A 23,817-nucleotide genomic window follows, 5' to 3' on the forward strand; every position below is an offset into this window, starting at 1 on the left:
CACATAAGTAATGCTGAAAACGATGTAACTTTATGACCGAAAAGAGATTTTCTCGAAATGACATTTTTGTTCGTGACCTGCCAAGTCTTTTGAAGAATAAAGTCCACTTCTCGAAATTCAACTTCAGATAATGCAGTTCCCTCTCCATTGAAGACAATCAATCGCTTATTCTTTTTTAGCTCGAGTACCATACCCGTAAAATTCGTGTCGATCCGTGTGCATAAATCAGTAAGTACTCGTTTAACCATCAAATTATATATCACTGGTTTTATGAATTTTCTGACGACAAACGAAGCCGTGAGATCCGTTAACTTTATATTTTATATTCACGGGCGTCCAAGAACGAACTTCCAATATATTAGTTGATTAGCCATCTCGTGGTTTTAGATACGCGTAAAGAATCTCATAATAGCTACGACGCAACTTGAGTTACATACCCTCGTTTTCGTCAGATCTTATCACGAGCTCTGCATACATTTTCATTAAGGGATCGAATAAAATGTTTTTGCACGTTGTCATGCTATTAGTATTCTACACATGAAGAGTACATTTTATTTAATGTTGTAGATGTAAGTAATTACGACAGAATTTAATCTGCTAATGAGTGCGCTGATTAGCTTTTGTCATGAAATTTATTAATTTTATAAAGTAGACGACTCCTTAATTTGCGAGTACAAATCTCGATTAAATGAGATAAAAATTGAAAGTGGTAAATAATGTCGGATTAAGGAGAACTAACTCGCTGTTTGGAAAATTAGAAACTAAGATAACGCCTGTTTCTAGCTAAAAGATCTAGTATGATTTTTTTGCGATGAAATTCTTTTTTTCAGTTACCTCGATCACTTTGAGAGTCCGTAAAAATGGAAAAACTTTCTATGAAATTCAAAGAAGAATAACTATTTTTGAACGCAAAGTCCGAAAATCGAACTTAGCGTCAAAAATAGGTTTCCTAAATATAAAATCAGACGAAAAAGGCGCTTATCGAGAGAATAAGTGTTTGCGAACGATTCCGACCGTCGCTACAATGACCTAGGCGCACGAGTGCGGCGAAGGTAGACAAGAATTTTCAGAGAAGTCGATAATCATTGTGCAGTCACGAGTCGTGCGGCTTGAAAATAAAGCTCGTGAAATCTATATCCCCGCAAGAGAAAACGCACGCGCGCGCGCGCGCGAACACACAAGCTTTATTTCCAAGTGGCGGTCAATCGATCAACATCGGTACGTAATCGACAGTGACTGACTTTCGACTGGTCGAGAAAAAAAAATTTGAATGTGACTCGCTTGTCCTCGAGCGGGCAAGATTCTCTCTTGCCCGGAGAATAGCAAAAGTTACGGACTGCTAAAAAGTTTGCTTTCTCCGCGAGTGAGGTTTTCGTTTTGTACGGGAAAAGTTGCGCGGGCTTAACGAGGATGATGAGTGAGAATGCGTGCTTGACTTTGTATTTTCGTAAATTGAATTTTCGATTGACGGAACGAGCAAAGTTCCTCTGTTTGACAGCCTGTTATTGTGTAGTTCCTTTGTTTGTTTAACTTCACATTTGTTTAGTTGATCATCCAGTTAACGAAGCGAATGTCCTTTTAATTCTTGATGGTCAGGCTCGAATAAATAATTCGTTAAGATTCTTATTCTATAATGGTTGGTCTACCGCTGTGGAAATATTTTCGTGTAAATATTTCTTTGGAATTCGCATTATGAAAGGGAAGAAATTGAAATTCTCGAAATATCTTGCAAACCTGAGCTTCCGTTGATTTTTATTATAATATAAATTTATCCGTCTGCAAATAAAATTTTGCGCGTTAAACGGCAAATAATTGTCCTTAAACTTTGAAAACTCTTGAAAGCCATGTCGAATTATCGACGAAACCATTGTCTGACCGAAAACTACCGAAAAAATCTAAATAGCAGCGATACCGAACTCAGTTACATCCTATCCGGAATTGCGCCTAGCTAACTCTCAGCCAAAAAATGTAATTGAAGCAAGAGGACTTCCTGCCAAATAACCGATAGTGTCACCCTTGGCAACGAACTTGTCAGACGCAAACATTTTTTTTCTGGCACAATCTCTCTGCTACTTTGGGCTGTTCCAAACGCCACTCAACAATTCCACCCACATCTTCGCCATCATAATCCTTCGCCGAAACGAAAACACAGCCTAAAATTGACCGAAATCGATCGACTCCAGCATCTACTAAATCTTCCAGTTTCCCCATTTTCCGTATGCATTAAGCATCGCCCTCTCCGCAAAGAAAAGATAACTCTCTTCTAATCTCTGTGATAAAGTTCTCTCTTTCTCGCGGCGTTAATCCGTCAGGGACAATGAAAAAAGAAAACAAACGAACGGACAAACAAACCAAGAAAATCAGAAGAAAAAGTGAAGAGCGGTGGGGATATAGCAAAGGCAGCTAGCACGTGTGTGCGCTTGCGTCGATTGGCGCCGGAGCGGCTGCGATGCGCTTCACGAGTGTATACAGCGCAGCCAGCAGCACAAGTGCTGGAAGCCAGTGGCAGGCGCCGCATTTACCAAAGCCGTCGCTCAGTCGCGTGCGTGTTGCGACGATGGATAGACGCACTCTTTTTTCTGCTCGCGTGCTCCCGCCTTCGCTCCAGTGAGACTAGGTCTTGTCGTTGTGGCTTGTGCGAAGCAGAGTCAAACCAAGTACACAGTGCAAACGAAAGTGCATAATGCGTGCCAGCGCTCGCAGCGGGTTCGTGCATTGTTCGAACGCGATGATCATTCGTAAGCGTGCGTAAGTCTCTTCAGAGCGCAAACTCATCCCCGCATGCAAAATCTTCAACTAGTGTATCGCTAACATAATCCCATGGTGATCGCTCGTCGAGCTGGCGCCAGCCGTCCCGCTGCGCGAACAAACTCGCGCCTGATGACAATTCACGCGCGATGCTAATCCTCGACTTTGACACCGAAAAAACAGCGCGGAAAATTCACTCACAGTTTGAGTATCACTCAACCTACGCCAAGCATCTTTCGTAACAGGGTCGTGTTATTTTTTTATTTTTTCTCGTTCGAACGCAAAAAGTGCAACGTTTGGCTGGCCGCGTTCCAAAAAAGATACGCACGCACATAAAATTTTCAGGGAGGATAAAACATCGCGAGAGGGAATAAAAAGAAAGCACACGACAGCACGCACACTATCAGAAGGGGGTCGACGCCTATTTTCCTTACAACAACAAAAAAAAACAGAGAGAGGCTTTCCCCGAGGATAAAGCGGAAATAGTACCCGCTTGCTATAATAGTAGTTGCGTAGTATGGGGATATCGTACAATTCATTCTCGCTAGGAGATCCCTTATCTCAATAACTTCCACAGAGGAGACTATTCTCTATTTCTTATTTATGATGTTTGCGTAGACGTCGTGTGGCTAAATGTCCCTATAGATATCGAAAGATTCTCATTTATCTTGAGCTTGTAATGACGCTAGGATCAGTTGTATAAATTATGGAGTAATTTTCGTATCGATATAGCAGACCGCTCGGTTGCGCTTTTTTGGCACTATATAGTCATTGTCAAGTACGATGCTTTGCAAAATGATTGGCGGAATGGTATTAAGAGTCAACGAAATGTATGACAGTCTCAGCATCTATAAATGCGTTGTATACTCACGCGATGAACTTTGAAATGTGACCTCGAGAAGGCGTAATTTCAAACGCACATCCCGATAATAATATAATGTTCTAAGATCTAGTTATCCTACGAAGCCAGGCTGCCGTTCACGACGAAAATTAAATCAAATAAGTCAGAATCACGCGAAAGTCAAAGTTCTCCGGCATAAGTTATAACCCAGAAACGGCCACGTGATAATTACCTCTATAGATATATATTATTAATGTATTTATATATATTACGAATTGATCGTAGTAAAGGGAACGAAAAGTTCTCTTTGGCACGATGCCTTTTATACGTTATTTATGCGCAGCAATTGTCCATATAACATATAAAAAGGTTTTTCGCTGAAATTGCGAGATGCATTGGATCGAATACTAGGAATAATGCCAACGCGAAGAAAAAAATATTGTTTAGTAAAATAGTAGGAGGAACGGAGGTCGCCTTCTGAATGTTTTTCCGAGACGATGAATGCGGTTGCGGCTGTTTACGGAAGGGTATAATAGCGCTCGAGACAGTAAGGTAGTTTATTATTTTTCATTTCGCGACGAATATGCTTAGCTTGGAAATCTAGTTTTCTCTAATTGTCCGTGAACATGCAGCTTTCGCGTGCACGGTTGACTTTTCCAACTAGAAGCTTCTTATTCGCAAACCTGATTGAAAGGTTCGATTGTTTCAGAGGCTTAGTACTTTACTAATCTTTGATCTTTACGAATTTCCAGATCGAGCGCTACGCTCGAGGAAACAGGTTCACGTAAATTATATACCCTTGGGAATTACACGGAAAGATTTTAAATTATATTTTTTGACGAAATCGTCAAATCACCAATTTTTAACTTTTGACTTTCTTTCGTCCGAAACTTTCTTACTCTCGCGTTGTGAACAAAAAATTATTGATGCGCCCAGCCGGAAAATGTGCGTGAAAAGCAGAAGTATACAGTTTCTGGTTCTCTCCTCTCTAACTTTATCTTCGGCGGGGAATGTTTTTATGATTCGCCCCTAAAACTTGGCGTCTCTTACAATTAAACGTCTCCGGCTGCGTAAGACAACTTCGTTAGGAGAGTTACATATCTCCTCAAAGTTTGGACGGTTTTGTTCGCAACTGATTCGAGTTTCTATGGCATAACAGGTACATAATACCACAGGCTATTGTCTCCTGCAAAAGTTCGCAAAAGAACGAACGAAAAACAATCAGGCATGTAATTTGTTTGTGTTCCATTGTTGATGAAATCTTTCTTTATATTGAAAAAATAAAGAAACGGTACCGTCAATCGGATTTGTACGGTTGTAAACGACTGGAGGGCTGATCGGATTTGATAATCCAATTTGTACGTTTTATTGACGTTAGGACGTTTCGTTTGGTTTTAGTTTGTTGCTGGTGCGCCGACCAATTAAACTTCTTCCGTGAAATAGCTTCGAATGATTGCGCACTTTGGCAGGAAAGACAAGCACACCTTAATTTTACGACGGGACATTACTCGTGTAAAAGGTCGATTGTGCGCGGCGCGAGCGAGTAACGTCGTCGTAATCAGGACAAAAGCAGAGCGCGAACAAACCTGCCCAAATGAGCAGTGAGAGAAATAACCTTGAACACACATGCATACACGCTCGGAGGGCTGAACTTACAACTCGACTCGAGTGCGATACTAACGAATATAGTTTGCGACGCAAGAGAGCGAAAAAAAATATGTATCTAGCACCACTCGAGGAAATTCTTCTCTCTGTGCTAGAGTAGAGCACACGAGAAATCAAGTTTTCCATGTGCCGGGGCTGGGAGGAAATGATAAAAAAGAATCAACTGCTACACGGCGCGCAATATAAACTCTCACCGGCTACGACGACGCGACGAATTTAATTTCATTCGCGAGGACGAGCTTCTCTTTCCCTTTTTTTCGAACTGGCGCCGAGAGAGTCACACTATACCGATGAGAGAGAGAGAGAGAGAGAGAGAGAAGGGATGTATTGGCCTCGATTTAGATTTGGAATATAAAAAAGGGTCGTCGTCGTCGCGACAATTTCTTCCTCCCCGAATGATATGAAAGCCAAATGTTTTTTGGAAATGGGAACAAGTGAAGTTCTTCGGGCGGCGAAAAGTTCTCGAGATAAAAAAAATCGTGATATGAAAAAGAGAAGTGGATGGATCGTGGATTATGAGAATGAAAATGGCAAATAACTTTGCTTTTATTTGCTTTGACTTTCATGGTTGTTTGTGAAATAACAATTTTTTGCCAATGTGATTCGTCGTCATTGCAAAAATGCCATATTTTCTTGAACGTCTGTTAAAAATGTCATTCCTATGAAACGTTCATCTCGATAATAAAAAAGAGAACACATTTGTTCGAGAATAAAAACCGTGGTGATACGCATAGACAAATAAACGCGCGAATAAACCACCTAAAAACGTTGCATCGTCGTCCTGCATTTTGATGACAAATCTATCGTAGCTTCACGCGTACAGACGGGGAGACTTGGAGCGCTCTGCAATATTTATAACCCGAGGGCCTGGATTTGGCAATACGTCGCATTAACGGCTTTACATAATACTCACTGGCGCACGCAGGCGTGCAATTGACATTCGAACGATTATCGCGATTTATTCGTCGTACATAAATTTGAAGAAGAAAAGTCATTTTCCTCGGTTAATTTCATGTCTCGCGCGGGAATTTTTCAATTTCTGGTAAAAATTCAATCCACTCGGCCAGATCAGCAAAGGTACGAAGAGGGAAGGATAAAGAGGAAGGCCTTGCTCGGCGCCACTATCGTCGAGATAAGAGCGACGGGCAAGACGAGGAAGAAAAAGCAGTAGCAGCAGCCGGGCACGTAACTTTTTAATTCGATGAAGAAAAACGGGAAGAAGGCAAAAAAAGGCAAGGAGATAAGCCATCCACCGCACATCCCGGGCAGATCGGCGAGGAGGAGCGTTATAGTAGGAGTAAGATCGAGACGCGTTCAATTAAAAGATGCCTTTCGCGCTCGTATCATCGAACCAAACGAATGCGCGACATGCACCGACCAACGGAAAAGCTCTTGGGATTTTCGATTGGCGTGATGAGGATGATAAAACGAGCAAAGATGGCTAGATCTGTTTATCTAATTATTTAGGCCGATCAAACAAGTTGCTCGGCCGGCGGAAAATGTAAAATGTCTCTCTTTGTCCGCGGCAGACCCACTTATGGATGCGCTTGTATATGTGCGAGGGAGAAAAAAGTGGAGCGCGGGTGACAGCAATCCCCTTAAAAAGATTATAAAAACATGTGCGCATCATAAACGACTAATGAGATAACAAGCTCTCGTCAGGTCAGTAAGCCAGAGCGTGAGGGAGAGAGACGAGACGAGAATTATGCGGAATTGCCCGCAAATTTTTTTTCTCTCTCCTCTCGCCAGTCATCTCAACTCTTTTTAAGCAAACACGTCGTTTCGTCGTGAAACTGACAGAGAGTTTCATATGTGCGTACACTAATGTGTGCCTTAACCGAGGATACATAATGCGAGTGTATACTCGTCTATCTTACATCTCGCGAAAAGCTTTTCTCGAGGAATAAACTTTCACGCGAATAATCAAATTTCTTTCGGAGGTATTGCGCGAATGAGAAATTGAATCTTCTTATGACTGAGGAAACTTCAATCGTCGTTGGGGCTGTTATGCCACTGTTGCATTTTAAATAAAGCCAGGAATTTTTTTGTTCGTCGCGACTGCGAGAAAAGCGAGTGAAAGTTTTATTGTACTGTCAGCCTGCGAAAAACTTGGAGAGAAAATTTATTATTCTCGGGCAAAGAAAGTTTTAGCCTTCTTGCCTTGCCCCGAATGTGTGCTGTTTTTCAGTTTGATTGTCAAGGGCTCGCGAGCGATGAAAATATCATCCGCTGAATTACAGATGTGCAAAGTTTCTAGTTCGCGAAATGCTTGCGAATTATGACGGTTATACGTAGGAGGGGCTCGGGGCGATTTTTTTTTTCTTTTTCAAAATTGACAAACTCGTTGACGAGAGTTTAATCCGCGCTTCCTGGAATGAGCTTCGAGAGAGTCTGTCCTGAAATGAGTTTTCAGGTAGCGTGCTATGGGATTTCGAACTATTAGGCAACTTGTTGAAGAGCGCCTCATTCTAATTCCGCTTTGCGAACAAATGTTCCCCTTTGACGAGAGCGAGGCTCTTTACGAGATCCAACATTTCAGCAGATAACCGCGCGCAGTGAGCACCGAATCGAAAAACCTTGAACAATAAAAGACAGCAAAGCGACGAAAGAGCAGCAAAGATGACGCGAAGCGAGTTAGACAGCGCGGAGGGCGAGGAGCGCCTGCGTCGTTTGTCGATCTCGGTGGTGCGCACACTGTGGGGTGACCACGAGGTGACAGGCGCCGGAGGAGCACGTGGTAGCATCGCCAGCAAGATCTCAACGTGCGTGCTGTGCTTGGCCGCCGGCGACGAGCATCAGCATCATCACAACTGTCACCATCAGCTATCACACCACCGTCGATCCGTTACTGGCGGACATAGACCCTCCGAGCAACCTCCCACCTGAGACGAGCTTGTCGGCGCTAATGACCACGCGAGGAAGGTATTAACCATATTGATCAAAACAAAGTAACCAATGCATTTAACTATGCTGTTTTTCTTCAACTGCTCTTCAATTCTTTATCTGTCTTTCTATGTGTATATTTATTTATATTTCTGTGAGTTTTATTCTCTTCAACAGTTATTTTTTATCATTGTTTCAGTGTAAGATTTGTCGTATTATTTTTGGACAGAGGTGTTTGTTCGTCTAATAGTTTTTAGATAGGTATTACTTTACTGTGAATCACATCTCTTTAACCAGGATACTTTTCCTTCGAAAAGTATCCTTGTTCAAACGTAAATTTATGTGTTTTACAGTTGAAAACTCTGCGTTACATTATTTGTTAGACTATACTGTTGAAAAAAGTCGTCGACCAATCCTTACATCTTTTATCATCCTGATTCCAAAACTATTGCAGCTGTTGGCTGAAATAAAAACACCGTGTGAACGTATATCCCGATTGAAAATTTATTTGGATTCTATACAACGATTCCAGATAGCTATGCGGATACACAGAGTATACAGTTCGACAGTCGTTTAATTATGAGTGTAAAATAACTTAAACAAGTCTATGCGGAGTATTGTTCGAGCTCGCATCACTAAAGTACCGTTCATTGAGGATGAATTTAACTTTGTTTCAGTGAAATTTACAGTAATGTTGCACATTAGCTCTACATCACATAACTTCATTCCGTTTTTTCATACTCGAAAATTACATGGTAAAAAAACACAAAGCATTTCCTTATTTCAACACAAATGCATGTCAACTATGCGTTCAGAGAATTTCATAATTAGTTATCCGGTTGAATATATCGCGGTATTTGGGTTACGACACAAAGACAAAAAACATTTTCTTTTTTCGCTCGACTAAATGAAAAATTCTGCATAAATATGAACAAAATTCGCTTGGAAATTCTAGTTCCTTTGATTTCGTTATTTATGTAAAATTAATGAATCACAAAAAGAAAGACCTGCAGTACAAACTCTCGATTTCGTTTTACGTGGTTTTTTCACCCGTTAAAAAAGACCGTTCGAGTGACTCCAATAATAAATGCACCGTTGAATGAAACCTTTGAACTTTTTGTACGACTCCGACAAAATTTAAACTGCATTTGTTGTTTCTCATATTGTTTGAGTTATTCAAAAATAATTTCACATAATGTTTTAATATGTTTTTCACATTATAAATTTAATATAAATAATAAGCCGTGTATTACACGAGTAAATGTGCAAATACTTTTATTAATGAGAAAAGTGCCGTATACATTATCAACTGAAGATAAATCCTTCTCATTCAAATGCAGAAAAGCTATTTGAAATAACAAAAGTAACTTTCTAAATGAATGTCATTCTATAATAATTCATTCAAACGTTTATGACTCATATAAAAATAATAAATTCTATAATGCTATCGATAAAACTGCAAGTTACATAAATTTCTCACAAATTTATTGTCTCAAATATTCGGAACTGCAGCTTTTATAGTCCAACGTTGAAACAACTTTTTTTAAAGCACACAGTATAACATAAATGAATAACACAAGATCTAGCAATTTACAAACGGGCCACGTTAAACTGTAATATGTTACTTCGTTGAACAAAGATTCGACCTATGAATATTCACACATGCAATTTGAATACAAATATTCACATTTGAACCAACGTATTCTTAACCTAAATTTGCCTTTCTAAAAAATCAAAAATCATCACCACGGCAAACATACGACGTACGTACGGCGTGTAATTTAATCAGCTCATTAATGTAAGGTAAACACAGTCGTCACCATAGTACAAACAAATGGTTATCTTCTCTCGCTTGTCGTCGTCGTTGTCCAATTAAACGATGTCGTCTCTCGCGTAAAAAGTGTGAGAAAAAATATGTCAGCTTGACTGATTGCCTCGCTTCGTCTTCCTGTTTTTACTCTCAACAACATTAACGAGATCAGTCATACGCCATTCCTCCTTGAATTCCTTTTTTATTTTACACACGAAAAAAATCGTTGTCTAATTTCACTTGCGAATTATTTACGCCTTGTTAATAGAATTGTCCGTGCAAAAAGTACATGTTGCTGTCGTATGACAAATTCCACGAAATAATTTGACTTACCGCGTGGTTATCATTTGCTCCATCGGCGTAATTACTATATTTCGTGTCAAGCACAGAAAGGCCTGCTTTAGTTAAAGATGAGAACCGATAAGGAGTTATTGTGAAAGGAATCCAAAACAAGTTATCAAGGTGTCATTACGAGGTTAAAGAATTGAAAAACAATTTGCAAGCTCGATCTCTTTTTCGCAAGCCAACCTAATTCTCTTCCAATCAATCGATCTCATTCAAATGAAAAAGATAAAAAGAGACGACATTGCACATCCTTGAAACAGGCATTCGATGTCCTTGCCAGGAATGAAATATCGAGCGGGGCCATAGACAATATCCAAACGCAAGTGAGTGAATTATCGCGCGTCGCTGTCAAGACTTTCATAATCGAAGCGCCGGCTGTCCACGTTTTCTCGCCATTATAGTCGGCGAGCGTTTCACCGGCACGCTAATTCCATCTGCAACTGCAATCACGCCGTACATAATGCCTTTGCGTCGATGTCGCAGAGACCGCGAGAAATTCATTACGCGCGCAACCTCGAGACGCAGCACTTTTTTAACACCCAGGGATGAGCTTCTCGAATTGTGCTCTGCTGGCGGTGGAAATAGAAGAAGCGCTTTGTTTCGGACGCGATTTCATACGCAGAGGCAGCCTTCCCGGGAGCGTTTAATTAACCGCGCCCGTTTATATTGGCCATATAATTGATGAAACTGCTACCCCCCTTTCCCACTCCCGGACGCATCGTGATAATTGGATTGAGCCTGATTTTCATAATGACTAAATATTATTTCGGTGACATTGACGTTAAGTTCATTTTTATCATCGCGTATAAAACAACGTGTTCTCACTAAAATCTTATTATCGCTTCAATTCTAATTAAAATATGATCCTTGTTAAAGAAAAAAAGGAGGGCTAAAAATATCTTATAAAATTCATTTTACTCACCCGCAACATGACGTCTTTCAGCCCGCGCAGACTTAATATCTCATTATCCATGATTCCATAGCGAGCAATCATAAAATCTCCTCTCATTTCTATTCGCAGTCAAATCTTAATCTGCGTCCCCCACCCTCTCACCCTAGTTTCTCTTATTTTTTCCGTCGAATCAACCACTTTTGCGACACAGATTCTTTCGTCCTTTCCGATAGAGAGAAAACAGGAATTAGAGTACAGTTTCTTTTTGTCTTGAAACTTTGAGGCTGAGGTTCGGGTGAGACACGTGTAGCTTGAAACGTCGAGTGCTCTGCTGGACAGTGTCCTTCGGACGTCAAAGCCAAAGTGGAAAGCGCTTTAATTTTGCTCTCCACCTTGCGAGTTACTTGCTTGTTACTGCGAAGAGAAGAAAATTGACCTTTGTTACACAGAAAATTTTTTTCTTACAAAGATTATTAGATTTGTTTTTCAACTTTCGGAATGAGACAAAACAATCTCATCAATATGACAACGTCGTTTCCTTTATTATTTTTGTTACTATAAGATCTAACTTATCATTATATATACGTCTGACAATTCGACTCTCCTTTTTTCCGTTGCGATTATTTCGCCATTAATAAAAGAAGAGACGACGGTATATCGTGAAGTATATGGCTTCGTTGCATTATTTTATGTACCCACGTATCGATGGTTGATAGTACCATGTGAGAAAAAACTAATTACTAAATACAATAAGTTGAAAAGCATGAAAAATGTTGTAGACGTAAGCTTAGCGTGTTGTAAACAAACGAATTACAATAGTTAATTTAAGTTTTTCATTTGTGTGGAATGAGAATGATCCACACGAAACATTGTTGAACCCTTGACTATACCTATGTATTAGAAACTTATCCGCCACTGTTGTAAAGCCAACCAATATGTATGGATAGCCGAAGTTATAGACATTTATCAAACGAGCTTGTAAAAATTTATATATTCGTCAGCTTTAGATGATTTCTTGCTGTACTTATTCGTGCAAATATTTATAAAACTCATTTGCATTAACGCATTTTCCTTTGTTCATACACGCATGTCTATGGATGTAATTTTCAAATGCTTTTATAGAATTTACTCAATATAGCCGAAATTATTCATATAGAAAATTAGTTTATTAAGCTTGATGCTTCGAATAATCTTTTCAACCTACCGTTATGCGATGGATTGCCATGTACTATCCTGAATGTGCATTTTTTGAATCGCGAAACAACATTCTAGAAAATAAAAACAAAGTTGTGTACTATATTATTTTATTTTGTCGAAAGTAGTATAGTAACAGAGCTTTTTTCTCGACAATAATATAAAAAACCAAAAGTCTTTTTCGTTTTTTCAGAACTTTCTACACAATAATATTCATTGTCCGTCACAACCAATACTCCATAGTCCAATACATCCTTCGACAAAACTATACAGCGGGAGAAGAGAAAAAATCCATCGGCAAAAGTCATCTACCACATAATACGAACAAAAGAGAGAGAGAGAGAGAGAGAGAGAGAGAGAGAGAGAGGGAGTGAGTGAGAGAGAAACAAGTTACCTGTTCGTTTTCCAATATCTATTCACAAATAAAAGAAAGAAACATAAAACTCGCTCAATCAATCGTAGAAACAAAGTTTCAGCTTACTTAGCCAAATTCGAGGCAATTCGTGCAGTCCTCACTTTTTTTTAGTATACGCTTTTAGCGTCGTCGTCGCCGTCGTCGGGTCGGCGAACTTTTGCCATCTTGCGTCTTTTGTGCTTGAACGAAAAAGCTCTTATCGGTGTACGCGAAACAATGGCTTCAACGTGCTAAAGAAGAGAGCTTGATGCCTTTTCTTCGAGGCTGTAATTACAGTGACGGAAATACAATGACCACGCGCGTGTACACTCGGGAGACCGAATTTCTTGCTTTGAATTGCGATTCATTACTCGCAGCTCGTTGTTCGTCCGATTCCTCGCGGTCTTTTAAAGTCCCACGGATAAAAGAGAGAAAAAAAGGAAACGTTTCGTTAAGCGAACTCTGCTCTTCGAAAACACCTTGCAGCAAGTAATCGTCCGATTTTCCGAGTTGCAACTCTAAGCTCTGTTTAGCAACAGCTGCAACAGCAGCAGCAGCAGCAGCAGCAGCAGCTCGTCTAATTTGGAACTTGGCTAATTGGTCCGCAATCTGCAACTGGAAGCCGAGTGATATTTGAAACTTGCCACGCGCACGCGAGGTTTCGAATTTCATCGAATTGCTCGCGCGTTTCGCACAAAGGACCCGTTTAGCATTTGGCTTATTACGAATTCAAACGAATCGCGCACGCACGGGCGAAAGCTTCCCGAATAAATGTACGGCAGACGGCAGTTCGGTTTTCCGACGCGGCGCGCAAGCTTACAAGGCTTTATTTTTCAAATCTGGCGTACAACATTCTGATGAAATGCAAATTTGCAGACGCTTGCGTCGACAAGTTCAGTGCCGAGCATTTGGCAAGCCAAATCCGCGTTTAGCGCCCGTAATAATAACCATAAACGCACTGCACGGTATACTTTTACTTTGCGCGGTGGCTTTTAGCCCCGTAAGACGTGTGACACTAAGAGGTAACTTTTTTTCTAAGACTTCTCTTGGCTGAGGCGTTTGCCCGCAATTACCTTTAGTCTCTCGCCGGAAGCTAAAGCGTTAAAGGCTATTAGTGTCACGAGGTCCATTAGAAAAGTATAAAGAGATCTCCAGCCATACAACTGTTTTCCATTTGTTTTGATTTTAACGTTCACTCCGTTTCCGATTGAAACGTTCGCCTCGGAATTGCCGTCGCGGAGCTTGGCTACTAAAATTTTCAGTCGCACGAGCGCGCAATCCAAGCGACGACATAACCGTACAATCAATTACCATTATCTCCCATCGTTGGTGTCGTATCGCGGCCGAGCACAATGGACAAAAATAGCCTTCACCCCCCGCGCGAACGGCGCATCATAACCCTTCGAGAAAGAATAGGAGGAGGATTCTTCTGGGACACGATATGCCATCTCACGCGGATACGGTTACGCTCGTCTTCGCGAGCGCGAGCGAGAAAAACCACACGGAAAACCGCTGTGAAATTCGACGAGCGACCTTCTTCTATGTCGCGCGCGCGCGCGCGCGCAATCAGTGTAACGGCAAATCAACGAGAATAAAACTCGACAACAACGACGAGATTTGCCGACAGTTCGTTCACAGTTCGCAAAGTGTATTCTCGCTTGCTTTCCGTTTTACATAATTCCTAAGTACACTCGCCTACGGGAAAAATACGGAACTGCTGCTTATATATGACAAGTCGTCGCGGAAATATTTATCGCGGCACTCTCAACTCTTGTCATGCTAATCAAGGACTCCCCCCTCTCTCTCTCTCTCTCTCTCTCTCTCTCTTTTATTACTACCTCGAGTGAATATTAAAATAACTCTCGACACGAGAGCGCATGTAAATATATTCACGAGCCCGTGCATTGTATATTTTCGAATCAGAATTTTTAATCAAACTTCATCGTTTATATATACTACACAAGCAAATCTACGTATATATTTCCCCTCTTTCCTTCCCTACCATCTTATATACGCTTTATCTTCTCCATATATATATATATATATTTGCTTGATTTTACTGAATGATATTTTCTCGACATCGACAACAATGGCAAGTATGATATATAATAGCAACAGAAAAATACCATTGACACCCATTCAAAGGCTTGGATCACTCCTCTCCTTTACGACGCACGTATTTTTTGCACACTTTTGTACAAATGAAATGAGTTTTAACATGCATTTTGATCCCACATCAGTGCACTCGATCGCTTTTGGCCAGAAAAATGTCATACCGATTAGCTGTTTTATCGATAACTGGCAATCGATAAAACAGTTGAAATGTCATCATGTTCATTGTCCCAAAAATGCTCATCTATAGTTCGTTTTTAGCGCCTGATTATGCCGCCCCATAACAAGTTATGAAAAAATAATAAAACAGCAACAAACACCAAGAATGAAAAAAGCAAAAAAGGAAAATCTCACAATCACGCTATAAAGCCGACAGACATAGTGTTTGATTGAGTGAATATTAAGAAAAAAATAAATGCTGTTCGCAGCTGCGGAAGCCGGCGTCGACGCTCTCGATCCCGGGCGCGATGAAGAGCAGCAGCATGGGCGGCGGCGGTGGTGGTGGTGGTGGGGTTGGTGGCTCGGTGAACGAAGATGCGTCCATAGCACTGGTCGGCGTCCACTCGGAATATCCACGTGGGGTCGACGATCCACGTGGCATTGGTACTGGCGGTGGTGTTGTTGCTGGTGGTCCCGGTGGTATGCACAAGTGTACATCTGGCAGCATCGGCGCCGCATCCAAGCACAAGCCGAACGTTGGCTATCGACTGGGCCGACGGAAGGCGCTGTTCGAAAAACGAAAACGCATCAGCGATTACGCCTTAGTCATGGGCATGTTCGGCATCATCGTCATGGTCATCGAGAACGAACTGTCCAGCGCCGGGGTCTACACCAAGGTCCGTATATACATGTATACATGCATTTACCGTTTACATCCTACACTTTTCACTCCGACGAGACCAAGGAGCAATTGCGAATACACCTCATTATAGGATCTCCATCCGAATGCGTCCTCCTACGCACGTATTTATCAGTAGACCAACTACGAGCTTAATCAGACACGTATTATCCATCTAACTTTAACTCTATCTAGCTATCCGACGCCACGAGTATCGCCAATGAATTACGTCGTTGTATTTGCGTAAGGCACACATATACAAGAGAGAAATCCGATGAATTATGCACTTTCGCGTGCATCCAAGGGAGCTTCAAGTCCGGAAATAAACTATTACTCCTGTCCGGCAGTTTCTCCCCCAGCGATAATTTAGCCGTTTGTTTTCTGCGTCCCGAGAATTTATCCGCTTGGCCTTGCGTACAGAGGGAGAAAGCCGAGGTTACAGTTCGCAAAACAAGGAGACCGATCAGATTCGTGTGTGGGAACGGGGAGAACATTTTTGGCTCGCGATTAGACGCAAAATAATATCGGAGGCGAGAGACCTTGAGCGAATTCAACTTGACGTTCATCCCAGTTCATATTTCATGGCTAGATACTTTTCGTTCTCGGCCATCTTTTTATCTGCTATTTCTATCTCGTCGAGTGCTCTATCTCGTGCAGATTCGAACTTAGGATCTTTACGTATCGTTTTAATCGCGATATTTATCTGGCAATCGTGAAGCGATGAAAAAGCTATTGCCCTTCTTATATTAATAAAAGTCCAGTTCGAGTATCCCTTTGATTTTCAGTAAAACCAAAGGCTCATCTCGAGCGTAAAATCGTTAGCACTGTAGGTCCGATTGCAGAAAGAAAAAACAACCGCACCTGGTTGGAAAAATATAAAAGCAGTTCTACAGTATCTGGCGTTTAACAAAACAACAAAGAAAGGAAAGAAACGAAGAATAGAAATAGCTTTCAAGTAAGCTCGCCTGCGAGAGACATGGATAGATGTCCATTGATTAATCGACCGATAAATTTATTTATAAGCCGTCAGATCTGCAGTGTGCCACCGCCGACGCTCACACGGTCGAAGCTCAGCTCGTATTATTAATGCTTTGTTTGTACATTTATATCCGACTGACTTTCTTCTTTGTTGACGTAAATCAGCCACCGTCAATAGGTAATTTAAAGAAGAAAAGAAAAAGTCGAAGGAACTTCTTTAAAAGTACAGTTTATTACTCACAGCTTCATAATCGACTCTCAGCTCGATGGGCGACAACTTTTTTAATAAATACCCTAGCAAGTAACCAACATTTTCACGGAAGTCTCCCTATGATATTGTGTGCAGTTCTCGAGTTTGCGCGACAATCAGATGAAAGTCTTCTTCGCTCGCGTGCGACAAACCAACTTTATCTCGATATTAGTTCGGGCGGAAAGATGATAGAGAAAATAGCATTGGAAAGTGAGCAATTGACACGTGCGCAGTGAAATTTCGGACGTAAATGAGTGCACAGATTTTTCTTTTGTAAAGCCCAAAAAGCACTTGGCGACAGCGCAACGAAATCAATCAACAGCTAAGCCTCAAATTTTACACTTCCACGAACAATTACCGATAGTTTGTCGCTCTGCAAGTTTACTCAACTTGATGATAAATTTCGTTAACAACTTTAGCTTGCGAATTGACTTGCAAATAACTTCACGCTACGTTCAGCAAGTAACATTCAAATCCTCCATCCACGCACGATCATTTGTTACGAAAACTTAAAATATTTTACGCGCTCGATTATTTATACGAAAATTCCAGGTTCAACATTTTCGAAGCTTCATTATGCATTCACGACATTATTTAATGGGGAAACACCGATCAGGCTTTCAATCCAAAAAGCTGTAGGCAAATGTCACATGTAAATCATTCATAAGAACGCCTCTCGAAAGGTTGTGCAACAATAAATTATTTCTGCCTGAGTGGTAAAAATTTGAGCTAACTAAAATAGGATCGCGCGACTTTTTAAACATTTCATGAGATGTCCTAGATACTTGCGCTTCTTTAAGGATTTGAAGTTTATTTCGAAGCCTAAACTTATATTTTTCGAAAGGCATAATAAAGTACAAAATTCTCTTGGCTCTATAAGCAGACACGTGCGAGTAGGCAGGCCTTAATTGGATGGCGGCTAAACTATTGATGAAGTTGACGACGAGGACGACGACGAAGCCTCGGGCAGGAAGTCGCACAAGATTGCACATTGGCTATATTTCCCTGGGCGAGTGAGTTGTGTAATCCCATAAGGCCGAGAGCTCGACCAACGTCGCTCGCTACGTGCGCGCGCGCACGCATGCGTGTTTGTATATATATAATATTGTGTATATATATATAGAAAAAACAATAACTAAACTTTTAGCCCACATTTATCGTTTCTAATTGAAATTACTTTAACGAATGCTGGACAATTACGTCTGCGCTTAAAGGTTCATCAAAAAAACAGAAAAGCTCTCGGTAGTAACGAGATTAATTGTAACGTCATTCGTAATTTTTTGGAAATCACAAAATCCCTCTTATTTATGCTTTATGATTTTTGTTTATTTTAAAATTTCTGAAAAATGTCTCGCTACTTTTTTGAGGCATGTCGTTACTTGTATTAGTCGATTCTAACTAACCACTAACTTCAACCAAAAAAGTAGAACGTTAGTTATGCCGACGGTGGTATGATAATTTGCCCTATTACTCGCTAAAGCATTCTCTGTCTCTCTCTCTCTCTCTCTCTCTCTCTCTCTCTCTCTCACTCTCTCTGGAAATGTCCCTCGTTCATCCAATCATTGCAATGCAGTCCCTGGTATGTATACGCCGCATTGGAAATACGCGAAGCGTTAAACTCGCAGCTTTCGTGGTACGTGAATGCTACTACGTTTCCAAGCTATCCCTTTTGTGCCCTTTAATACTTTCTCGTACTGGAAAGCAAATCACTCTTTCTTTATATTTGTTATGTTTATTGTTTGCAGGCCTCTTTCTACTCGACTGCTCTGAAAACCCTGATCTCTGTGTCGACTGTGATACTTCTTGGCCTCATATTTGCTTATCACGCTTTGGAAGTTCAGGTGAGTTTGTTCTAATTTTTGTCACATTCGATAATTGTGTGAAGCGAAATGCACGAAATAAAATCAAGCGCGCAATACATTTATCAAACAGTTATTCGAATAATTTTCAAATTTCCCTGTGGCATTTATTCAAATAACGCTAAGTAGCTGTTGCATGTACGTTAATGATCAATATGCACCGAATTACAATGCAACCCAATTGTCAAACATATCAATTGCCGTTGTGGGTAAACAACTAATAGCCGTTAAATGCTAACAAGGTTAGATGCTCATTGAGGAGAGAAAAAATTTGATCTTGCCGACGTGGCACAAAATTTCCCTCTCGTACGTGTGCACTTTTGGCTTTCTTACGAGGCTATATAATCGCACACGCGGGGAGGGAAAAGGAAAGACAAAGGTCAGAGCCTTCTATCCGGGTATATGTGTGTATGTGTGTTGCCAACTCGACAATTTCTCGAGGGTGTATCGCGTACATGCCCGATAAGCTTCCTCTTCTCCCAGCGACGGAACATCCAATTTATTAAGCGCGTCGTTAGACGCCAGAGAAGACCTTTTCCGTAATTCCGATTGAGAATATGATCGAACTGATGGGAAAAGATAAGTTAATGCCAGCGCGGCGACAAGAAAAAAATCTGATCTGATTCGTCTGCCTTGATGCTTTCACGGCTGACCATATCGGGATTTTTCCACTCGGACTGCTTTTCGACAAAACATCACTGACGCGCATGCCAATAATCTTACACGGAGAAGATAAAGACCGAGTTGCAATGGGCCAGTGTGCGCTAGCAGCGACCTTCGCGTCTTTTTAATCCAATCGAGGCTGCGCTCGCTCGCTCGCTTCCTTCGCGGAACGGATTGAAGAGCATAGAGTTTTTGGCCGCGATCGATCTCGTTATACTGGCGCGACTCTGGTTTCCATCCGAGTAACGAGGACGACGGAGGCGAAGCCTCGACGTTGCAACGCACGTTTCAAACTAATTTGAACTTGATTGAAAGTGAGTTTTAACTCGTGGAGATTTGCTCTCGTTTGTAAAACCTGGCCAAGTTGGACATTAACATGCCTAATGGTCTAGACTTTTTAACTCTAACTAATACTGCTTTAGCCAATGAGCTTCTACTCAACAGATTCAAGTCAGGCGGTATGCGATGAAAATATTACATTTTTGACTCGATGCGCGCCAATGATTCATCCGAATTTTACTCAACTTACGTCGCTTTCGACGCGAATAAAATATATTTACCATCGCAGGTGAAGCTTCAACGTAAACACGTAAACGTATCAAAAATGTGCACGTTTTCGTAATAAAACTGCAAATGCGGCCAAGAATATAAAATTTTCTTTCGTCTATAAATGAAAAACAAAAAGGGATCTGCGGGCTGAGTCATTCAAAGATCTTTTGGAAAAGCGCTCGCTGACCTGAAAAAAAATATCGTCGAGATTGCGAGAAGATTCTGTGTAATTTCTTAGATCGACGTTGATATGCAATGAAAAATTCTTCGGTTGATCTGTTCTAGCCAGCTACATTAAAACTTCACGCATTTCAAGGTGAAATGCAAATCCTTAGCAAAGGATTTACTATGTCGTAAATTTGTTGAAAGAGAATGAGTTATTATATTTTCGTAGCGTTATGCCCAAAGAGCGGGAGCGTAAACTAAACTTCCATTATGAAAGTTGTATGCAGCCCGCAGCAAAACTAGAATTTACTCTTTAAAGCCCACTAACTTTCTCGCGGTTACATTTTTCAAAACGAAATTCGATTTACCTCCCCCTCTCTCTTTTTCTCTCTCTCTCTTTCTCTCTCTCTCTCTCTCTCTCTCTCTCTCTCTTTTTCTCTTTCTCCCTAATTCAATAAATTTCCCGGAGATTTTTCTCCCACGATAATCCACCGCCATCACCCCCACTATCGACCCACTCCCTTCAAAGCAGAACATCCATCAATATCTCAGCTAGTAAACAAAAAGCCTGTTCCGCGGTATATATCCAGAGAAAATCATTCGATAAATCAACAGCCGCGACGACTAGGCGTGACCCGGATAAGTGTAAATTGTTGCTGTTGCAACGTCAATAATCTCCATTTTCTTGCGATGGCCGATTGTTTTTCAGCCCATACCCCCTAGAGTAAATACCAGCTCGATCCTCGAGCGACGTGTTTTATCTAGAGAATAGAGAGACAGAGAGAGAGAGAGAGAGAGAGAGAGAGCGAAGCTCGAAGGCCAAGTGTCGTCGAGTGCAAGTAAGCGAAACCTTCGCATTTCCCGGTACTTCTTCTGCGCTGGTCTCAGATAAAATGTGGATTATAATTATTTTTTTCATTCGACGATTTATCGATAACTTTGATCAAATAATTGAACAATATTTGCTTTGTATTGTTGCTGACAGGGAAATTTCAGAGAGATGGATTTATTCCACTGTTAAAAGATATTGGAAATATAGATTACCATTTTTTTATTTTTAAAATAGTTTTTTTTAATTAATCCGTGATAAAAATAAAAAAAAAGTAATCGTATGAATATTCATATATAATTCCAATAGAATAAAAAAACTTCAAATGTACTATATTTTTTAATAGTTATTGAAGCGTTTACAATAAAAAACTTTCTAAAAACAATATTGATCATCCCACACAGCTGCAAGTCGCTAAAATTGGCTGAAAAAAGTATGAGAAAAGCTGTCCATCAAACATCATTCCTCAAGCTCCTTCAAAACTTTCTTCCGCTAGAAAATTTTCTCACCTCGGCACAAAGAAACTCCACTGAAAATGATTCCTCTTCAGTAATACGACAGCAAGAAAGGTCATTACGAAAAAACAAAGAAGGAAGTTAGCGGCAGTGCCATTTTAATTCGGTCACTTTAGGCTACAAATCCTCAGGCGTCCAATTTTCTTCTTCAAGAGAGAGAGAAGAAGAAGAAGCAGAAGTCCCCTCTTGCGTGTTGGTTGAAAGTTCAAAGACTCTCGCCGGAGTTTGTTCCTCGGACGATCGACTTCATTTTCAAGGCAGATCCTCTCGCTCTCTCGCACGACCAAAGCTGTTATTGATGGCTCCGAGAGATCTATCTAATGTTCACGCGACCAGCTGCTTGTTTAGATTTTATAGTTGGGTATCAACTATGTGCTTTGTTACGAAAAAAATCGAATTTGCCGTCTTTCTCTTAATTAAGATATCTCTATAATCGACAATTTTACTGTAAATCATGCAAAAATAGTGTGAATTTAAATGTGAAATAAGTTCTCAACGATATCTCTTATGACTAAGAATCTTTTTAGAAACGTCGTCTGTAGATATTTAACTTTACGTTCAATCTTATTATTATAAAAATAATAATAATAATAAGTTACTAAAGTTTATAATGGATAATTTATCATAAATTACCACGCAAACTCAAAATTTAGAAAACTTTTCTATTAGCACCGTACGAATGGTTTTCCATACTTCGTTTAGTAAAAACAAATATAGCGAGCAATTACTCGACGACTTTTATCGTATAGAATTCAAATCAGAAATGATTACAGTACACACGCGCGAGTGCAGCCTCTCTTTTAAAAATAAAGTGTCATGCCTTGTACCTTCCAACATACTTTTATGATGATTTTACGTAAACCGTGTTCTTCGCGAAGCTAAAGCTTCGTCTTTGAAGAAGGAAAATAAGTAACACAAATTACTAAACCCCCTTTTTGGTAATATCTTCCGCTCAAATAAATAACTCGTCGCGTCAAAGCAAAAGTAATTTATACATCTTCATTCAGAGCTATTCCACCAGATTTTTGCCCTCCTCCAAGAAAATATGAAACCGCTAATCTGATTTACATTTTAATCCACGTACAGCAATTCTCGTATGCAAATAAATCTTGTTTATCCTCTTCTGTTATTGTACTTCCGTGCTGGGAATGCAACTAGTCAGCCAATATACTACTAGGCACACACGCGGGAAAAGAACTTTTTTCTTGTTTAAGCCACTGGAAAATCGTAAAACTCTCCAAGCTAAATCTAAGCCAATAAAATACCCTACGCGATCTTTCCTCTCTCTCTCTGAAAAAAACGAGAGTGAGAGAGAAAGCTTATTGGACAAGTCTCACTCGAAGCTCGTAAAAATGGAAAGTTACGTACTCGTTGGTGAAAAGAGCACGAAGTAAGCTCTGCTTTGCGGTATAAATCAGCAACAAAAGAAGAAAGAAAAAAAGAGTAATAAATGTGTTTGTGCATTTGGTTGCAGTTATTCATGATCGATAACTGCGCTGACGACTGGCGTATCGCAATGACATGGCAGCGTATCTGTCAGATATCGGCGGAGCTGGCAATATGCGCCGTACATCCGATACCCGGTGAATACTACTTTCTATGGACAACCAAATTGGCGAACAAGGGTGGTGATATTGGTTCAATCTGGGTACCATACGATGTCACTCTCTCGTTACCAATGTTCTTTCGACTCTACCTCATCTGCCGTGTGATGCTGCTACACTCCAAATTATTCACCGATGCATCGTCGAGGAGTATAGGAGCATTGAATCGTATCAATTTCAACACCAGATTCGTACTCAAAACACTCATGACCATTTGTCCGGGCACTGTTCTACTTGTTTTTATGGTATCGCTGTGGATCATCGCATCCTGGACGCTGAGACAGTGCGAAAGGTACGGGTGAGTCCAAATTTCCAATTGAACGACAATTAATCTCGACAGCACATTATTTCACGCGCACGTTAGAAGGTCCAAATGTGTGACAGGCACAGACTGTACTTTTACGAACACGATATAACAAAAATAATCTCTTTTACAAGTGTCTTTCTTGCTTTGCTAGTGATGTCTTAGCTATGAATGTATAAATATTTCACGTCACTCATTTAAATTATTCAAAGCACTAACATTCTTCCTGATTATCAAGTCATTCATATAATGACATGTTTTTTGTTTTGGTACGCGACTGCGAACGTCACACAGTTCTCAACTATTCCGAGCAGCCCACGCGATTCGCATTCGCCAGATTATAATTAAATACCCTCTCAAGCTACGATTCATATTAAAA

The 23,817-nt window shown here is 40.6% G+C and overlaps 1 protein-coding gene across 7 annotated transcripts in view; it reads left to right on the forward strand.

Annotated features, from left to right (window-relative positions):
* The window catches only part of LOC131665581 (small conductance calcium-activated potassium channel protein), a 90,102-nt gene that overhangs the window by 54,643 nt on the left and 11,642 nt on the right, over positions 1-23,817 (forward strand). For all 7 annotated transcript variants that reach the window (XM_058937564.1, XM_058937566.1, XM_058937567.1 and 4 more), the window contains 3 exons: positions 15,313-15,720; positions 18,696-18,791; positions 23,005-23,426. In XM_058937564.1, the coding sequence (XP_058793547.1) occupies positions 15,313-15,720; positions 18,696-18,791; positions 23,005-23,426 (926 nt within the window). The remainder of the gene's footprint in view (positions 1-15,312; positions 15,721-18,695; positions 18,792-23,004; positions 23,427-23,817) is intronic.

This window comes from Phymastichus coffea, unplaced genomic scaffold (genome assembly GCF_024137745.1).
Source record: "Phymastichus coffea isolate CEN01 unplaced genomic scaffold, Cenicafe_Pcof_1.1 PCOF00053, whole genome shotgun sequence".
Lineage (NCBI taxonomy): Eukaryota > Metazoa > Arthropoda > Insecta > Hymenoptera > Eulophidae > Phymastichus > Phymastichus coffea.